Raw genomic sequence first — 18,767 nt, 5'->3', positions numbered from 1 at the left:
CCCATTTTTTCATTCAGAATAAAGTATAAACCACTATAGAAACCATAGAAATAAAAATTTGACAAAAATTTATATAGTAATAAAATTTTGATAAAATGTTCTATAGAAATAATATTTTCACAAAATTTTCTATAGAAATAAAATTTTGACAAAACTTTCTATAGAAATAAAATTTTGACAAAATTTTCTATAGAAATAAAATTTTGTCAAAATTTGCTATAGAAAGAAAATTTTTACAGTGTACCAGTGCATTACTTCTACAACCGATTGGGAAACTAGGTATCCAAATGGTTACTGGTAGTGTATATAGGAACTAGTTGCCCAATTGGTTACTGGTAGTGTGTTAAGGAACTAGTTCTCCAATCTGTTCCTTTTCACACTAATTCCTCAATCGGTTACTGGCGGTGTGTAAAACTAGTTATTCTGTTCCACAGTCACAAATGACTACCTTATACACTATTGGGTAACTAGTTCCTATATACACTACCAGTAACCGATTGGGTACCTAGTTCCTATACACACTACCTGTAACCGCTTGGGGAACTATTACGCTGTTTCACAGTCGATTCCATTAGTAATCGACTGGGGATGTAAGGCCCTTCTGACTACCTTATTCACTAAAAGTACAAGATTGGAGAACTAGTTCCTTTACATACTATGCCCGATCGGTTACTGGTAGTATATAGAAGGAACATGGAGCAACGCAACTAGTTCCCCAAGCAGTTACTGGTAGTGTATATAGGAACTAGTTCCCCAATCGGTTACTGGTAGTGTGTGAAGGAACTAGTTCTCCAATCGGTTACTGGTGGTGTGTAACGGAACTAGTTCTCCAAACGGGTACTTGCAGTGCATAAGGTAGTCATTTTTAAAAACAAAAACGCATTAACTAATAATGCGTTTTTGTTTTTAAAGTTACTTTACACACTACTAGTAACCGATTTAGGAACTAGTTGTTATGTTCCACAGTCACAAATGACTACCTTATACACTACCAGTAACCGCTTGGGTAACTAGTTCCTATATACACCACCAGTAACCAATTGAAGAACTAGTTCTTTTACACACTACCAGTAACCGCTTGGGTAACTAGTTACGATGCTCCACAGTCGATTCCCTTATGCCACTGCCATTAATCGACTGGGGATGTTAGTTCCTTCTATACACTACCAGTAACCGATCGGGGATGGTGTGTAAAGGAAGTAGTTCTCCAATCTTTTCTTTTAGTGAATAAGTATACTGGTAAAGGCTAAGGGAATCGACTGTGGAACAACGTAACTAGTTCCCCAAGTGGTTACAGGTAGTGTATATAGGAACTAGTTGTTACCCAATCGGTTACTGGTAGTGTATACTGGTAATGTGTAAAGGTACTAATTCTCCAATAGGTTACTTTTAGTGTATAAGGTAGTCATTTAGAAGAACTAGTTCCTCAATCGGTTACTGGTGGTGTGTAAAGGAGATAGTACTTACCCAATCGGTTACTTGTAGTGTATAAGGTAGTAATTTTTTGTGTGATAGGTTTTTGGTAAAAATTTCACCAAATGCTAGAACGTATAAAACTCCTGAATATGCCTATGATTAGTAACCTTATTCACTACATAGGTTACTTTACACACTACTAGTAACCGATTTAGGAACTAGTTATTCTGTTCCACAGTCGCAAATGACTACCTTATAAACTACCAGTAACAGCTTAGGTAACTAGTTCCTATATACACTACCAGTAACCCATTATGTAACTAGTTGCTATATACACTACCAGTAACCGCTTGGGGAACTAGTTACGTTGTTCCACAGTCGATTCCCTTAGCCATTACCAGTATACTTATTCACTAAAAGAAAAGATTACACACCATCCCCGATCGGTTACTGGTAGTGTATAGAAGGAACTAACATCCCCAGTCGATTAATGGCAGTGGCATAAGGGAATCGACTGTGGAGCAACGTAACCAGTTACCCAAGCGGTTACTGGTAGTGTGTAAAAGAACTAGTTCTCCAATCGGTTACTGGTAGTGTATATAGGAACTAGTTACCCAAGCGGTTACTGGTAGTGTATAATGTAGTCATTTGTGACTGTGGAACATAATAACTAGTGCCTAAATCGGTTACTAGTAGTGTATAAAGTAACTTTAAAAACAAAAACGCATTATTAGTTAAGTAGTGCATAAGGTAAATAATCATAGGCATATTCAGGACTTTTATACGTTCTAGCATTTGGAGAAATTTTTACCAAAAACCTACCAAACAAAAAAATGACTACATTATACACTACAAGTAACCGATAGGTAAGAACTAGTTCCTTTACACACCACCAGTAACCGATTGAGGAATTAGTGTGAAAAGGAACAGATTGGAGAACTAGTTCCGTTACACACTACCAGTAACCGATTGGGCAACTAGTTCTTATATACACTACCAGTAACAGTTTGGGTAACTAGTTGCCCAATCGCTTACTAATTACTGGTAGTGTATAAAGGAACTAGTTCCCCAATCGGTTACTGGTAGTGTTATGCACTGGTAAACTAGTTCAAAATGGTAACTTATTTAACAAACTCGCATTATTAGTTAAAGTGAGAACAGTACACTCCAAAATATTGTCTATAGTTTTATTTGTAGATTTTGTATTTGTAGATGTTGGTAATTTAAGATTGTATCATATGCGGACGACAGTACAATCATGGCATCCGGGCCCATTGTTGATGACATGTATCTCCTGGGTTGTTATCGCAGTAATCATCGAAACCACCATCTCATGGATACACAACCACCACCCACGAACGTAAGGGTTGATATACATCATCTAGAGCGCGAGATATGTGATTTAGTTATTATTTTTTATTTTACGGGTTGTTTCTTTTTTTACATATAAATTTGTATTTATTTATTGTTTCCAATTTAAATAATTTTTACCCATATATTATATTATTATTATTTTTAGTCTTAAGTCATAATGTATTAAATATTTTGGAGTAGTTTGTTTTTTGTAATTTAACCTATATCGGCCCATGGCTTCAAATTACAAAATCGAGCAAATAAATAAAAATAAAATATCTCGAATACATATGTATCTCCGGATAAATCATAAATGCTCTTTTGCATTAATTGCATTAAAATTGCTCTAGCTTTATATTTCCCATATTTTTTATTAACATTGTTTTTCATACCAGGTCGAAAGCCGATTTAAATGTTAATTCTAGAGATTTTGTAGAAGTATAAAAAAATGATCTCCAAATCGGTTAAGATAAACAAATTTGAAGGAGTTGAGATGGTAACACAGACTTTGGTCTACATAGTGGTGAAGGGTATAATATAGTCGGCCCCGCCCCGCTTTAGACTTTACTTACTTGTTTTTCTTCAAGATTTTCTATGAGTGTAAGAATGACAGCAATAAACTAAACACAAAACAATTAAATAAAATAATTTGAAATTCACATACTCTTTTTCATACATTAGACCATGGCAAGGCATATGCCTTTATTTTAGGTTTTTGTTTTTTTTTTCTAAGTTCTCTGGAAATTTCAAAATTACATATAAAGGAGCATCTGAATGAACATTTGGATTACCTACATGGACCCACAATTTTTATTGGGTATCATACAAAGAAGTAAGTATAAAGAATATTCTCCAAATTAAAAGTGTTGACTTAAATTTTGATTCCAGAACTATTTATGCCCGAATATTTGATACTTGGAATGTTCAGTTTTCTAGTGATATCGAATGGCTTTATATTGAGTCAAAGTGAAATTGGTCCTACCTCGAAAGCCCAACCTATTATTCACAGTACAAACCCCCTAGAAACCGCAGAAATAAGTTTCAAACTAAAAGAACATTTGAAATTCCAAACACCTGAAAGATTCTTCTTAGATGATTATCATTCCAAGGGCAATGTATTATCAATTACAAGTGAAGGAGTGAATACAAATGAAAAGATTACCACGGATTTGGGAAAATCTATAAGTCAACAAGTCGTAAATAATTTAATAATACTTTCATTCTATATTGGTTATGCCATAAGCCATATAGTGGGGGTTTTAATGATCAAACGCGATGAAAACAAATCCTTTTTGGAAATATCTTTAGCCTTTATAGCTTTTGTTGTGGGTATTAGCCCAATTGTAAGGGTTTATGTTGGTCCCAGTGGTTTAATTTTTATACGATTCCTTCTGGGTTTGACAGAGGGGCCAATCTTTCCAGCTTTTGGTTGTCTATTAAACCAAAGGTATGCACTCGAAGGCAATGAATCGCATGCCGTGGCAGCAATAATGATCATTTTACGTCAAAGTCACCTGGCCATGTTATGGGTCAGTCTTTTGTCGTTGATATTAATGCCATATTTTCAATGGTTGTGGTTTTCCTATACTCTAAGGATTTTTGCATTCTTATGGTTCCTGAGTTTTGTAAGTATATCGCTGTATTTAGCAATCAACAGCAATTTCAATCCTTTCTCCTCTTAGATAGTCATTTTGAAGGAGAAAAATTCAATCCCTGAAAGCCAATCGTCTATAAAATTTCTAAGCCCCATATCAACCAATTCGCTAATTGGTTTAACATCCAGTGATACTCATACATGGCGTGAAATGTTATCTAGACCCTCTAAGACCTCATTAATCTCTTCCACACTACAAAATACTTGGTCTCAGCTATTGATAATGAATAAACTACAAAATCTGATGATACGTTTAAGAGAACCCACATTGACGAATACAATTTGGTCAAATTTGCAAATGGGTTTACCTCTCATTGGAAGTTGGACATGTTTGATATTTTTACAGGCTATAGTCACCATTTATCAAACTCAGCGAATTCTAACTGAAAGAGAAGCGACAAAATTGAAATCATTTTTGTGTAAGATAATTGAAAGACCCCATCACCTACGTGTATTTATAAACAAAATGTTTGCTTTCAGCCATATTTTTACCACAAATTTGTGCGGATTTTGCTAATTGTCTGTTATCCTCCGATAACACAATCTCAACGGAAATAGTATGCAATTGTGTGATGTCAGTAATGCGCAGCTATTATGTTGATATTAATATTAGTTCTGTTATGGATAATGAAAGTAACACATTGAGGACGCTTGTAATTGAATTGGGATCTTTGACAAACATAATAATCCCCTATGTTGAGCATTTAACTGAAGAAATAGTGAGTACACGCATTGACAAAAGTCCGCCAAAAAACACCCAGAGAAGGAATATGATCGCCTCAAGCTTGTGTTATTTTGGGATGGTACCCATGTAACATGCTTGTCGCAACCATGTTATTTTCTGGGAAATTATATGTCTGATTTTGGCAAATATGTTATGGGTCTGACATTTTGCACTTGAAACATGTTTGAAGTGATCATATTCCTTCTCTCCGTGAAGTTAGCATTGACAATGTTTGCTTTTTCAGGAAACAGTGACAGCTTTTCTCCTTTTCATCTGTTTTTTAAGCTTTTTTAGCATACTTTTCTCTTGTGTATACTAACAATGTGTTTTTTTAGGTGTAGCAAAATTCTATTTACTTAACATAGCTAAAAAATTTTATATTTTCAGCGTCCTAGGATAAATAATGTCGATCCCAATGGCATACAATATACCACAAATACTCCAAATGGGGATATATAAAAATTTAATACTGGACCAATATTAAAATGCATACCTATTAGCACGTTCGACAGACACAGTTCATTGTTTTTCCGGTTTGTATTCGTGGATCCACTGCAACATACTGAATAAAAATAAATCGCTCTTGTAAAAATGCAAAACAATCAACATTTTTATATGAAAAACTTATTTTGGCCATATCTCTTTTAACATTCGTGCTAGAGCAAAAAGGACGCCCAAAACATCAAAATTTCGATGAAAATAAAAAAAAATCAAAATTTCGATGAAAAATCCCAACAAATCAAATTTTTATATGAAAAACTTGTTTTAACCATATCTCCCTAAATATGCGTCATAGAGCAAAAAGAAGGCTAATTCGTGACCGCCTCCAAAATATAAAAATTTCGATGTTGATTTAAAAAAAACAAAATTTCGATGAAAATCTAAAAAAAAAATCGCATTTTCATATGAAAAACTTATTTTGGCCATATCTTCTTAAATATGCGCCCTAAAGGTGAGTACTATGTTCGGTTTTTTCACCAAAACACTAAATTAAAAGTACAAAAATATTTATGAAGACTATTATATTTTTATGAAGTCTTATCAAATAATGGATGGAAAAGATCCAATGAATTGATTGATAATCATTTTATATTTCTAAATTAATTAATTAAGAAAAGTAACCGCGAAAAAAAGCTGGTTTCAGCTTGAAAACTGAACATAGTACTCAGCTTAAAGCAAAAAGGAGGCACCCCAATTCAAATCACCAAAAAAATCAAAATTTCGATGAAAATTAAAAAAATCAAAATTTCGATGAAAATACCAACAAATCAAATATTTTATATGAAAAAATTATTTTGGTCATATCTGCTTAAATATGCGTCCTAGAGCAAAAAGGAGGCTAATTCGTTTGTACCCCCAATCAAATCACCAAAAAATCAAAATTTCAATGAAAATTAAAAAAAAAAAACAAAATTTCGATGAAAATCCCAACAAATCAAATATTTTATATGGAAAATTTATTTTGGCTATATCTCCGAGAGCAAAAAGGACGCTATTTCGTAACCACCTTAAAAAAATCAAAATTTCCATGAACATCTTAAAAAATAAATGTAACTTATTTTAAACACATATACTCCTTAAATATGCGTTATAAAGCAAAAAGGAGTCTAATTCGTGTCCTCCCCCAAAAAATCAAAATTTCGATGAAAATCCAAAAAAAACAAATGTTCGATGAAAATTCCAACAAACAAAATATTTTATATGAAAATCTTATTTTGGTCATTTCTCCTTAAATATACGTCCTGGATCGAAAAGGAGTTTAATTCGTGACTAAGTTAAAAAAAATCAAAATTTAGATGAAAATCTTAAAAAATCAAAGTTTTTATATGAAAAACTTATTTTGGCCATATATCCTTAAATATGCTTCCTAGAGCGAAAAGGAGGCTAATTCGTGACCACCCTAAAAAATCAAAATTTCGATGAAAATTCCAACAAATCAAATATTTTATATGAAAAACTTATTTTGGTCATATTTTTGCGTCCTAGAGCTAAAAGGGGGCTAATTCGTGACCACCCTAAAAAAACAACATTTCGATGAATATGATGAAAAATCAATTTTTTTGTATGAAAAACTTATTTTGCCCATACATATCTCCTTAAATATGCGACCTACAGCGAATATCAGGCTAATTCGTGACCAACCGCAAAAAATAAAAAAAAACTTAATTTGGCCATAATCAAAATTTCGATGAAAATCCCAACAAATCAAATATTTTATATGATTTTTCTGTAATATATTTTATTTGCAGACAGGAACCATAAAATAAACCTATTTTGCAGGAGAATTACAGCACAATGTCGAAAAATAGAAAAAAGCCACCCATAAAAATATACAACAATCACGTCAAAAAAAAATCGTGGCAAATTCAATAAAATGTATATAAAAACACATTAAAATTTCAAAATCTGCTATTTATTTGTTTTAAAAATCTTCTATCTTTGCATACGATAGCTGTACACTTGGCACAAATCGAAAACAATGTTCGTGTACATCTTTCAGGTCTGTGACGGTGTAAAGTGTAGTCCAGAACATCTCTTAAATGTGACAACTCACGAAAGCGATACATGTGTCTACCAGAACGGACATAATTGTTTGAGCAAAACAAAAAAGATTTCTACAAAAACATTTATTTCATTATGAACCTCTTTGATTGTGATTTTCAAACAAACCCACATATCCAAAAAAACGGTTCCAAAACAAAAACATATATCAAAAGTACGTTTTTTGAGTTCAAATGTCTGTACCGTATGCATGTAAATAATGACTTACCATCTAATAAAGGTTTGGTTACCATACAAAAGTTTCTCATTAGTATTAAGTATTGCTACGTGGTAGCAATTAAGTTTTTTACAATTCAGCTCTCGGTATTGCTGTGGAGTAGGACTTTAGGACATGTCCATGTAAATTCCAAGGCTTCATCTTAATTGTAAGTATTTACCGGTTTTGAAATAAATCACTTCGAAGATTATTTTTGGCAATAAGGGTTCTTTCTGGGTAGCTCGGTTATTACAAATTCGTGGATGGATTTGGTGGCTGTAGAATAAGCTGAAAATTGGCAGTTATGTACTGAAAAGAAATTTCTGTGATGGTATTAAATACAGCACTCACGTTCATTAGAGTTTTGTGGAGAGAATAAAAAAAAAACGTTTGTATATTTTGTTCATTTAATTTGTATTTATTCAATTGAAATAATCATACTTGGTTATTTTATTATATTCATCTAAGTTAACAATATTTTTAATAATTATTATTGTTATTTTGTGATTATTCTTGTGATTGCGCTTTCTTTATAGTATAGAAAATAAAATATGATTTATTGTATAACATTGATAAACATGATGCAAATGATGTTTTTGTTGGTCTGGTAATAAAATAGCTAAAAAAAAATAAAAGAATAATTTCCCAGGTGGAAATCTGTGGGACCCGAATAAAAATGGTATCTAAATATAAAAACTATATAAAAAATTCTATGGTACAAAAAATGAAAAATTAAACAAATAATATTTTAAACAAAAATTTCAAAAATTTTCCAATACTTATTGTAAGTAATAAAAACACTTTTTTATAAAGAGGACACAGTGGCAGCGAATCTGTACATATCTGATGTTTGGTGGACAACTCAAGTGTGTATTATAAAACTTGTTTTAATGTATATTTGATGTTAACATTTGTGAAAACTAAAGTTAGAATCTCGATTAAATTTTCATTTATGACTCAAAAGAGAAAGTAATAATTTAAATGTTTCTGATTTCAGTTTCATTTATTAATTTTTTAATCTTTTCAAAAGAATACCTTTAATTGAATGGGATGCAAAATATTGTATGCATTATAATGAGCTTTGGTATTTTCCCTCTTATCTCAAGAAATCTGTGCAACAATCGAGTTCTTTTTTTTCCAAAATAAACACATTAGATCCTTTGAGGGACTAGAAGTATATATTTTGTTTTCTTTGTTTTTCATAGAAAAATATGGCTGTGGGTCGATGCCTGTGATTTTGTCTTTATGTCAATTCAAAAATGAAACAAACATAGTATTTAAGTAATACGAAAATTATATACAAAAAAAAAACTTAAAAATTAATTTGGTACTGCGCCCATTATATTCGCCTCTGCTAATGCCGATATTGAAGACATGGGAATTCCCAATTTCGAAGTAACATTTATTTGAGCCACTGCTGCATTACGCAATGCACACAGATGACACATCTCCGCCTGACTCTTGGCCAATTTTATGGCCTTTTCGAAAAGTTGTACTGCCCTATCCAGATTAGCCCGTTGCACTTCCACTGTTCCCAATGATTCATATGCCAAACCACATTTATCATCGATCTCGATTGCTTTCTCCATTAGACCCACAGCAGTAGCAATATCCCCCTTCCACTGTAAACACATAATGCCACGATGTACCAGCAACGAAGCATTATCGGGTGCCAATTTGATGGCCTTCTCGTAAAACTGTTCAGCCTGTGGGAATTGCTGTTGATCACTTAACACTTGAGCCATAAGGCTATAGCATTCAACACAATCGGGGAATTTCTCGACAGCATTTTTGAACTCATTCATGACCATCAATAAACGCATTTGATCTTGTGACATTAAAGCCAAACGATATTCCGCATAGCATTTTTGAACATAGGCCATAGCGTTATTGGGTGCTAACTTAACAGCTTTTTCAAAGTCGTCCAAAGCTTCGGAAAGTTGATCGAGTAATATGTAGATTTGAGCACGTTGGTGATACAAATCGGCACAATCCTTTTGTAATTCTTGACCTTTGGCAAAATCGTCCAAACCTTCATTCTTCTTATCCTGCTGTATGAAAAGGGAGGCACGTCTTATCAAGGCATATGTGCGAAGTTTTTTATCGGCATCAACTGAAAATAAAATAAAATTTATTAAATTTTATAATAAAAAGAAATAAGTAAATTTCAAACATTTCCTTACCATTATTTATCACAGCATCCAAATCATGTTTGGCTTCTTCAAACGATCCACCTATCAAATGGAAAGTACCACGCAACAACAAAGCTTCAATCTTATATTGCGATTCCGATTCGGATTTTTCCAGTTCTTCAGTACAAGCTGCTATGACATTTTCATAGTTCTCCTCATCCAAGGCCTGCTTGGCACGGGCAAAACCATGCGTTTTGTCTATTCCCTCGGGCAAACTCATTGTTAGAATGGGATCAGCAACAAACGAACGCATATAGGTGTTAATAAAACTTTTTGATGGTAATATTGGCTTTTTATCCTTGATTATTTTCTCTGCATCTTCATTTCCAGTGCGCTTTAATACACGATCGGCATAAAGTATAGTATTATTGTTTTGGAACATTTCTAAAATACATGTGGCTGTCACATCATCCAAACATTCAGACATATCATTAGTTGCCTCATAAGCTTTGGCCCTTCGAAAATAGGCTTTGGCATAACGAGGATTATTCTCAAGGGATTTAGTGCAGTCCTCCTTAACACGGGCCCATTTACGTAACATCTCATAGGCGGCAGCTCGATTTTGATAGAATATAGCAAGATCGGTTTTATTCTCTTTCGGACACTTATCAATGGCCTTGTCATAAAAGCTAATGGCCTCATCGTATTTGCCATTGCGATAACACGTATTGCCCTCATTTTTAAAAGTTGTTGCCTCCTTCAGAGGTGATAACTTTTCATTTTCCAATTCCGCGGATTTCTTTTTCTTCTCCAATTCCTTATCCTCCGTGGTTCCATCTATGGATAGGGACTGTTGTTTTTTGGATTCCAATGCTTTTTTTCGTCTTTCGTCGGCTGAACTTGAAGATGGTGTGCTTACTTTTTGGTAAACATAAATGCCCATTCCAATGGCCAAAGGCGTACCCACCAACAAGGCCAATTGCCATTTCGTTAATTTTACATTACCAAACTTCAAAGTTGTTGACATGGCTGTTTCCCCTAAATTTTTCAATTAACAAAAATATATACTGTAAATAGTAATACCAATTAACACTTGTTTCATTTATAATAAGTAAGAGTACATCGATTTATCACCTTTTTCAGGGTTCATGGATGTCTTTATTTTTTTCAACTCACCTTTTGCTGTTATCTGCTATGTACACTGGATTTCCTTTTTGTTTCTAGCTTATGGTTAAAATTAATACCAAGGCTTGAAATATAGCGTTTCACTAATTAATTGATATTAAAAGTATTCTGCACCGTTTTAATAATTTTTTATGTAATTTTTAGTTCAATATTTCCAAAAATCCGGCCCCACCACTGAAAAAAACACATGGAATGACATTTATTGCAAAGTTGGATGGGTTGCCAGATTTACATTTTTATTTACATATCACATTCTGCATGACCAACTATCTTGGTAGAAATCCCAATAAACACAAACGTTTGAAAAATGCTAAATTTCAACAATTTTTCAAACATATTTTCAAAGGATTAGGGTAATAACAAGTTGAGAAATTGTTGAGAAAATCGCGTTCTCAACAAAAAACAGACATTACCCTCAACAGTGAAATTCAACACATTAGCAATAATATCTCAAGTGTTATCCTCAAATTGAAATGCATCGCTACTCAATAATTTGTCAAACAATTTTCGATGCGAGTCAAATTCAAAATTAACATCGTTGCAAATACTTTTCAACCTAAATTTGTATGAATGATATCCCCACTTCAAATTGAAAGTCAAAGCCAAAATTCTATGAATTTTGTATAATTTATTCATTTTCATCAAAATAAAATATATAATAATACACTACACTACATAATACACTACAATACCAATTGATAAATAATAATCTTATTAAACATATCAACAAATAAGAACAAAAAAAAACCAGTAAGGAAAGTCTAAAGTCGGGCGGGGCCGACTATATTATACCCTGCACCACTTTGTAGATCTAAACTTTCGATACCATATCACATCCGTCAAATGTGTTGGGGCTATATATAAAGGTTTGTCCCAAATACATACATTTAAATATCACTCGATCTGGAAGAATTTGATAGACTTCTACAAAATCTATAGACTCAAAATTTAAGTCGACTAATGCACTAGGGTGGAACACAATGTTAGTAAAAAAATATGGGAAACGTTTAAATCTGAAGCAATTTTAAGGAAACTTCGAAAAAGTTTATTTATGATTTATCGCTCGATATATATGTATTAGAAGTTTAGGAAAATTGGATTCATTTTTACAACTTTTCGACTAAGCAGTGGCGATTTTACAAGGAAAATTTTGGTATTTTGACCATTTTTGTCGAAATCAGAAAAACATATATATGGGAGCTATATCTAAATCTGAACCGATTTCAACCAAATTTGGCACGCATAGTTACAATGCTAATTCTACTCCCTGTGCAAAATTTCAACTAAATCGGAGTTAAAAATTGGCCTCTGTGGTCATATGAGTGTAAATCGGGCGAAAGCTTTATATGGGAGCTATATCTAAATCTGAACCGATTTGGCTGATATTTTGCAAGTTTTTCGAGACTCATAAAATATTCGCATGTACGGAATTTGAGGAAGATCGGTTGATATACACGCCAATTATGACCAGATCGGTGAAAAATATATATGGCAGCTATATCTAAATCTGAACCGATTTTTTCCAAAATCAATAGGGATCGTCTTTGAGCCGAAACAGGACCCTATACCAAATTTTAGGACAATCGGACTAAAACTGCGAGCTGTACTTTGCACACAAAAATACATCAACAGACAGACAGACAGACGGACAGACAGACGGACAGACAGACGGACAGACAGACGGACAGACAGACAGACGGACATCGCTAAATCGACTCAGAATTTAATTCTAAGCCGATCCGTATACTAAAAGGTTGGTCTATGATTACTCCTTCTTGGCGTTACATACAAATGCACAAACTTATTATACCCTGTACCACAGTAGTGGTGAAGGGTATAAAAACAAACAACAAAACTTTAAATATCTTAAACATTATTAGTAAACACTTTTGCATTGATAATTCGTTTTCCTTCCTTTTGGTGTCATAAAACAGCATTAAAATTTATTAACATGCGGGCAATTTGAAATTAGGAACGTACTGGACCGCGTGTTAGAATTGATTTCCAGCAGAAGGAATTCACAAAATATCCATTTTAAAGTGATAATAGCATATGAATTAAACTGACGATGTGATGTCCATTTTCATCCAGAAGTTGTTGATTTCAACAATTTGTTGTTTTTAACAATTTTAATTGGTTGCACTTGTAATGTTTCTGGAAACTTTTTCTTGTCGACAAGCCACTCATTTTTCATTGGTCAGCTTCTTATTGTTTGCAAGAATGTAGCATCCAAAGATTTAAATTTAGTGAATTCTCTAAAGTTTTGATTTAATTTTTCATATTGACGTACCAATTATTATAAATTATTTGAAGCAGTTCCAGTTAATTGTCCACCATGTTTTCATCGGTCAGTTTTTAATGTTTTCAAGAACGTAGAATCCATAATATTAGTTTTCTGCAAAGAGATATACATTTAGTGACTTCCTTAAAGTTTTATTTCATTTTTTATTTTCACTTACCTATTTTTATAAACTATTTGGTTATTTGTCTAAAATTTGTTATTTCTTGCAATTGACCAACTTCGTTGCACAAATAAGTATTGAAAACCACATGGTTTTTCGTTGCATTTTAGTGTAGTGTTTTGTCAAAGTTTTCTCATATTATCTTCAACAACTTTTCAAAGATTTCGTCAACATTTTGGCAAATTGGAAGTAATTCGCAAAAAATTTGAAGATGTATTGAAGATGAGTTATTTCAAGTCAAATTGAATTTATGTTGAAAATTATATTTACCCTCAAACTGAAAAGTTGTTGCATTTGAAAAACGCTCATCCTGTGTTTATTGGGATGATTCTGTTACAACTATCTTAAAATTCACTTTTTTAGTTTATTTAAATTTATCTAAAAGACATCTAATAATTGCACTCATGCGATATTTTTTTGTAGTATTTTGGCGTGGTACAACCTCTAAATAGTGACGACATTTTTACGACGAGTTTTTAATTCGTATACGTTTGTGGTGTGGATTCTCAGAAGTGACTGTCAAATTCTTACTTAAATATTTCTGGGATCAAAAATGATAATTGTTCAAAAAATCTTTCAATTTAAACGACCTTACACATTGCACAGAAGTGGCAACATCAACTATGGCCTATTCTGACCACTTCCTAAATGTCAAATCCACATGACAGTAAATCGATAATACGGTGACACCAGAAGTTCGGTGAATTTTCTCAGCGACGGTCGGTCAGTGGATAATTTCTGTGAATTTCAAGCTAAATTTAATCGCAAGAAATCTGTGATTATTTAAAAACATCAATAAACTAAAATCAATTTACAAGAAAATTAACTAAATTATGGCACCAAAAGCAGTAAGCGTTGCTAGAAAACCAACGAGCCAAGCCTTCAAAGATAAATCCAAGCCTCAGGATGTACGTCTATCGAATATTCATGCAGCCAAAGGTTAGAAAATATTAAATTTTATACAATTATTAGTGAAACTACCCAAAATAAAATATCTAATAATGAAATTTGACACAGAATTGATTTGATTTTATACAAAAAATTTGAAGAATTAGAACATTTTGTAGAAATTAAACAATTTTCTATACCAGTTGCAATAAACAAAAAACGGCTTCCCTCATATATGTAACCACAGTATTATCGACAACCGGCAATGACAAATCGTTTATGGGTTTGTTAAAAGAGCTACTCGAATATTCTTGTACATGTGCTGCTAGATAAACTGCAATGACTCATTGTATCAGGGAAAAAAAGGAGAATTAGGGATATTTAATAAAAATATGGGTTTTATGTGTTCGGGTATAATTTTATGCTATGTATTCCGGACAATAGCACAATGACGTCATTGGGAACAGCTGGTCAATCTATTGCTTCATTGTTTCGTCCCACACAAGAAATATCCATGGCTGTTAAGCTAGGTCTTTTGAAGATATCGGAAAATTTTAAAAGCATTTATGCATTAAGCGAAAAATCTCAAAATTATTATTTACACATTTTATGAATAATGGTTTAATTGAGACATCTCAATCTTTGCTCGTTTTGTGTAAGGAATGGAAACAACTTGATTTACTAACCACAGAATTTGTATAGATGTACAATCGGTAGTTTTTTCAATGTTCCCTTTAAGTGGTCGGTAATCATCCGTTTTGGTATGATCTCCGTCTAGACCATCTGGCGAACTAAAAATCGAGCTTTTTATCAATATCACAAAAGAGATTGGTTAAGGTTAGGTTAAAGTGGCAGCCCGATTAAGATTCAGGCTCAGACTATTCAGTCCATTGTGATACAAAAGAGATTGTAACTATGTGATTTTTCTCTTTCAGCTGTTTGCGATGCCATTCGCACAAGTCTTGGTCCCCGTGGTATGGATAAAATGATTCAAGCTGGCAATGGTGAAGTCTCCATCACTAATGATGGTGCCACCATTTTGAAACAAATGAATGTTTTGCATCCTGCCGCCAAAATGTTGGTTGAACTTTCACGCGCTCAAGATGTTGAAGCTGGTGACGGCACCACCTCTGTTGTTGTCATCGCTGGCGCTTTATTGGAAGCTTCTGAGAAATTATTACACAAGGGTATCCATCCCACAGCTATATCGGACTCCTTCCAACGTTGTGCCAACAAAGCTATTGAAATCATCAATGGCATGTCTACACCAATATCCTTGACTGATCGTGAAACTTTGATTAAGAGTGCTTCGACTTCGTTAAACTCTAAAGTTGTTTCACAACAAAGTAGCCTATTGGCCCCCATTGCTGTGGATGCTGTATTACGTGTGACCGAACCAGGCAAGGAAGGTGCTGTTGATTTGAAAAACATTAAAGTTATTCAAAGCTTGGGTGGTACCGTTGAAGATACCGAATTGGTTGAGGGTTTGGTTTTCACTTCCCGATCGGCTGGTATTAATGCTCCCAAACGCATTGAAAAGGCAAAGATTGGTTTGATTCAATTTTGTATTTCTGCCCCAAAAACTGATGTAAGTATAAAATATGGTATTCCAAATAAATACGTTACTCCAATTACGATATTCTAAAGATCAGCTCAAGCTCCAACGTAATTTGCCCTATCGAAGTGAAATTTTGACAAAATTTCCTATAGAAATGAAATTTTGACAAAATTTCCTATCAAAAGGAAATGTTGACAAAATTTCCTATAGAAATGAAAATTTGACAAAATTTCCTATAGAAATGAAAATTTGACAAAATTTCCTATAGAAATGAAAATTTCACAAAATTTCCCATAGATATGAAAATTTGAAAAAAATGAAATTTTTACAAAATTTCCTATAGAAATGAAATTTTTACAAAATTTCCTATAGAAATGAAATTTTCAGAAAATTTCTTATAGAAATGAAATTTTGACAAAATTTCCTATAGAAATGAAATTTTGACAAAATTTCCTATAGAAATGAAATTTTGACAAAATTTCCTATAGAAATGAAATTTTGACAAAATTTCCTATAGAAATTAAATTTTCAAAAAACTATAGAGAATTTTCAGAAAATTTCCTATAGAAATGAAATTTTGAGAAAATTTCCTATAGAAATGAAATTTTGAGAAAATTTCCTATAGAGATGAACTTTTCACAAAATTTTCCATAGAAATGAACTTTTCACAAAATTTCCTATAGAGATGAACTTTTGACAAAATTTCCTATAGAGATGAACTTTTCACAAATTTCCTATAGAAATGAAATTTTCAGAAAATTTCCTATAGGAATGAAATTTTCAGAATATTTCCTATAGAAATGAAATTTTCAGAAAATTTCCTATAGAAATGAAATTTTCAGAAAATTTCCTATAGAAATGAAATTTTCAGAAAATTTCCTATAGAAATCAAATTTTCAGAAAATTTCCTATAGAAATGAAATTTTAAAAAATTTCCGATAGAAATGAAATTTTGAGAAAAACTCCTATAGAAATGAAATTTTGAGAAAATTTCATATCGAAATGAAATTTTGAGAAAATTTCATATAGAAAAGGAAGTTTGCGAAAATTTCCTATAAAAATGAAATTTTGAGGAAATTTCCTATAGAAACAAAATCTTAGTTTAGATAATAAAATATATCTTTTGTTTAAATTCTTTCAGATGGATCACAGCGTCATTGTATCTGACTACGCTGCCATGGATCGTGTATTGAAAGAGGAACGCGCCTATATCCTTAATATTGTTAAGCAGATCAAGAAAGCCGGTTGCAATGTTTTATTGGTACAAAAATCCATTTTGCGGTAAGTTTTTCCTCATATTCACTTTAGAAAATGTTATATTTAATAATCTTTATTTCCCTTATGTAGTGATGCTGTATCGGATTTGGCTCAACATTTCTTGGATAAAATTAAGTGTTTGGTTGTAAAGGATGTTGAACGTGAAGATATCGAATATGTTTGCAAGACCCTCAATTGTCGTCCCATTGCTTCCTTGGATCACTTTGTTGCTGAAAATCTTTCCAGTGCCGATTTGGTTGAAGAAGTTGCTAGTGGCACAAATAAATTTGTAAAAATCACTGGTATCCAAAATCCTGGTCGTACTATTTCCATTGTTTGCCGTGGCTCAAACAAATTGGTGTTGGAAGAGGCTGCCCGTTCACTGCATGATGCTTTGTGTGTTGTTCGTTGTTTGGTTAAGAAACGTGCTCAAATTGTTGGCGGTGGTGCTCCTGAAATTGAGATGGCCTTACAATTGGCTGCCCATGCCCAGACAGTGGAAGGTGTTGATGCCTATTGTTTCCGTGCCTATGCCGAGGCTTTGGAAGTTATCCCCTCAACATTGGCTGAAAATGCCGGTTTGAACCCTATTGCCACAGTGACAGAGCTACGTAATCGTCATGCTCAAGGTGAAAAGAATGCCGGTATTAATGTTCGCAAAGGAGCCATTACAGATATTTTTGCTGAGAATGTTGTCCAACCGGCTTTGGTCAATATTTCCGCCATATCTTTGGCTACTGAGACTATACGTTCGATTTTGAAAATCGATGATATTGTCAATACTATTTCTTAAGTTTTATGTAAAAGAAACCTCTCATATAAAAAAAAAAACAAAAACACCCACACTCTCATTATCATTTTATAATCATTTGTTAATTAAAATTTCTCGCCCACACTTTCTGCGTTATTGATTAATGTTTACTATCTACGATTGTTTAACAAATGATGCCAGGTTTAGTTATTATGCTACTATGCTCTTTTAACATTGAAAATAAGTATGGAAACAACCTAGCATTTATCACATTAATTTTAAATTTCCACAGAATTCACTTACATCTAAAATGTCTGAATAAAATTCACCAAAAGAAATAAATATTTATATTGACATTAAAATGTCTGATTCTTATAATAAATTGATGGGGTGGTCATAAGTGTGGGTTTGCCATTGGGCTTTCTGTCGAGACTAATAAGACAAAGATTTTTAGAGTGACGTATATAGGGCTATTGGCAATTTTTTTTTAATTTATTCAGGTGCAAGGGATCTGGAACTTATAGCCATAACTCTCGACTAAGTTTGGATTGATTTAGAGTGATCTGAAGGAGAGTCGAGCGGATTTAGAAAGGCTAGCAAACTGTTGAAGTGTGTAATGTGTCCCTTGA

General features: G+C 32.9%; 3 protein-coding genes across 4 annotated transcripts; 2 read left to right on the top strand and 1 right to left on the bottom strand.

The window, feature by feature from the left end:
- Positions 1-3,451: 3,451 nt before the first annotated feature.
- On the top strand, positions 3,452-5,749 carry LOC142226928 (uncharacterized). The gene is made up of 5 exons (XM_075297182.1): positions 3,452-3,601; positions 3,658-4,394; positions 4,452-4,842; positions 4,904-5,142; positions 5,535-5,749. Exons 1-5 carry the CDS (start codon positions 3,544-3,546, stop codon positions 5,604-5,606), a joined length of 1,497 nt encoding a protein of 498 aa, XP_075153297.1. The 5' UTR covers positions 3,452-3,543; the 3' UTR covers positions 5,607-5,749.
- Positions 5,750-9,061: 3,312 nt separating this feature from the next.
- On the bottom strand, positions 9,062-11,414 carry Tom70 (translocase of outer membrane 70). 2 transcript variants are annotated; one of them, XM_075297180.1, is made up of 3 exons: positions 11,214-11,414; positions 10,089-11,104; positions 9,062-10,018 (listed from the first exon to the last, which is right to left on the bottom strand). In XM_075297180.1, the coding sequence occupies exons 2-3, from the start codon at positions 11,062-11,064 to the stop codon at positions 9,225-9,227; spliced, it is 1,770 nt and encodes a 589-aa protein (XP_075153295.1). In that variant the 5' UTR covers positions 11,065-11,104; positions 11,214-11,414; the 3' UTR covers positions 9,062-9,224. The 2 variants fall into 2 exon arrangements, with proteins under 2 accessions (XP_075153295.1, XP_075153296.1); XM_075297181.1 differs by having other exon boundaries at positions 10,089-11,075.
- Positions 11,415-14,374: 2,960 nt separating this feature from the next.
- Positions 14,375-18,500, top strand: CCT4 (chaperonin containing TCP1 subunit 4). The gene is made up of 4 exons (XM_075297178.1): positions 14,375-14,623; positions 15,508-16,160; positions 17,272-17,411; positions 17,478-18,500. Exons 1-4 carry the CDS (start codon positions 14,518-14,520, stop codon positions 18,178-18,180), a joined length of 1,602 nt encoding a protein of 533 aa, XP_075153293.1. The 5' UTR covers positions 14,375-14,517; the 3' UTR covers positions 18,181-18,500.
- The last annotated feature ends 267 nt before the right edge of the window (positions 18,501-18,767 follow it).

Source organism: Haematobia irritans, chromosome 2 (assembly GCF_050003625.1).
Source record: "Haematobia irritans isolate KBUSLIRL chromosome 2, ASM5000362v1, whole genome shotgun sequence".
NCBI lineage: Eukaryota > Metazoa > Arthropoda > Insecta > Diptera > Muscidae > Haematobia > Haematobia irritans.
Note: the sequence above shows the minus strand (reverse complement) of the source record. Positions and strands in the feature narration are given on the sequence as shown.

What these genes read in the sequence shown, in the direction of transcription:
- LOC142226928 (XM_075297182.1), top strand. Translation starts at nt 3,544, where the DNA reads ATGAACATTTGGATTACCTACATGGACCCACAATTTTTATTGGGTATC. An exon ending in TCTTATGGTTCCTGAGTTTT is followed by an intron (nt 4,395 to 4,451) that starts GTAAGTATATCG and finishes TTCTCCTCTTAG; the next exon opens with ATAGTCATTTTGAAGGAGAA. An exon ending in AGCATTTAACTGAAGAAATA is followed by an intron (nt 5,143 to 5,534) that starts GTGAGTACACGC and finishes TTATATTTTCAG; the next exon opens with CGTCCTAGGATAAATAATGT.
- Tom70 (XM_075297180.1), bottom strand. Translation starts at nt 11,064, where the DNA reads ATGTCAACAACTTTGAAGTTTGGTAATGTAAAATTAACGAAATGGCAA. An exon ending in GGATGCTGTGATAAATAATG is followed by an intron (nt 10,019 to 10,088) that starts GTAAGGAAATGT and finishes TTTTATTTTCAG; the next exon opens with TTGATGCCGATAAAAAACTT.
- CCT4 (XM_075297178.1), top strand. Translation starts at nt 14,518, where the DNA reads ATGGCACCAAAAGCAGTAAGCGTTGCTAGAAAACCAACGAGCCAAGCC. An exon ending in TTTCTGCCCCAAAAACTGAT is followed by an intron (nt 16,161 to 17,271) that starts GTAAGTATAAAA and finishes AAATTCTTTCAG; the next exon opens with ATGGATCACAGCGTCATTGT. An exon ending in GTACAAAAATCCATTTTGCG is followed by an intron (nt 17,412 to 17,477) that starts GTAAGTTTTTCC and finishes TCCCTTATGTAG; the next exon opens with TGATGCTGTATCGGATTTGG.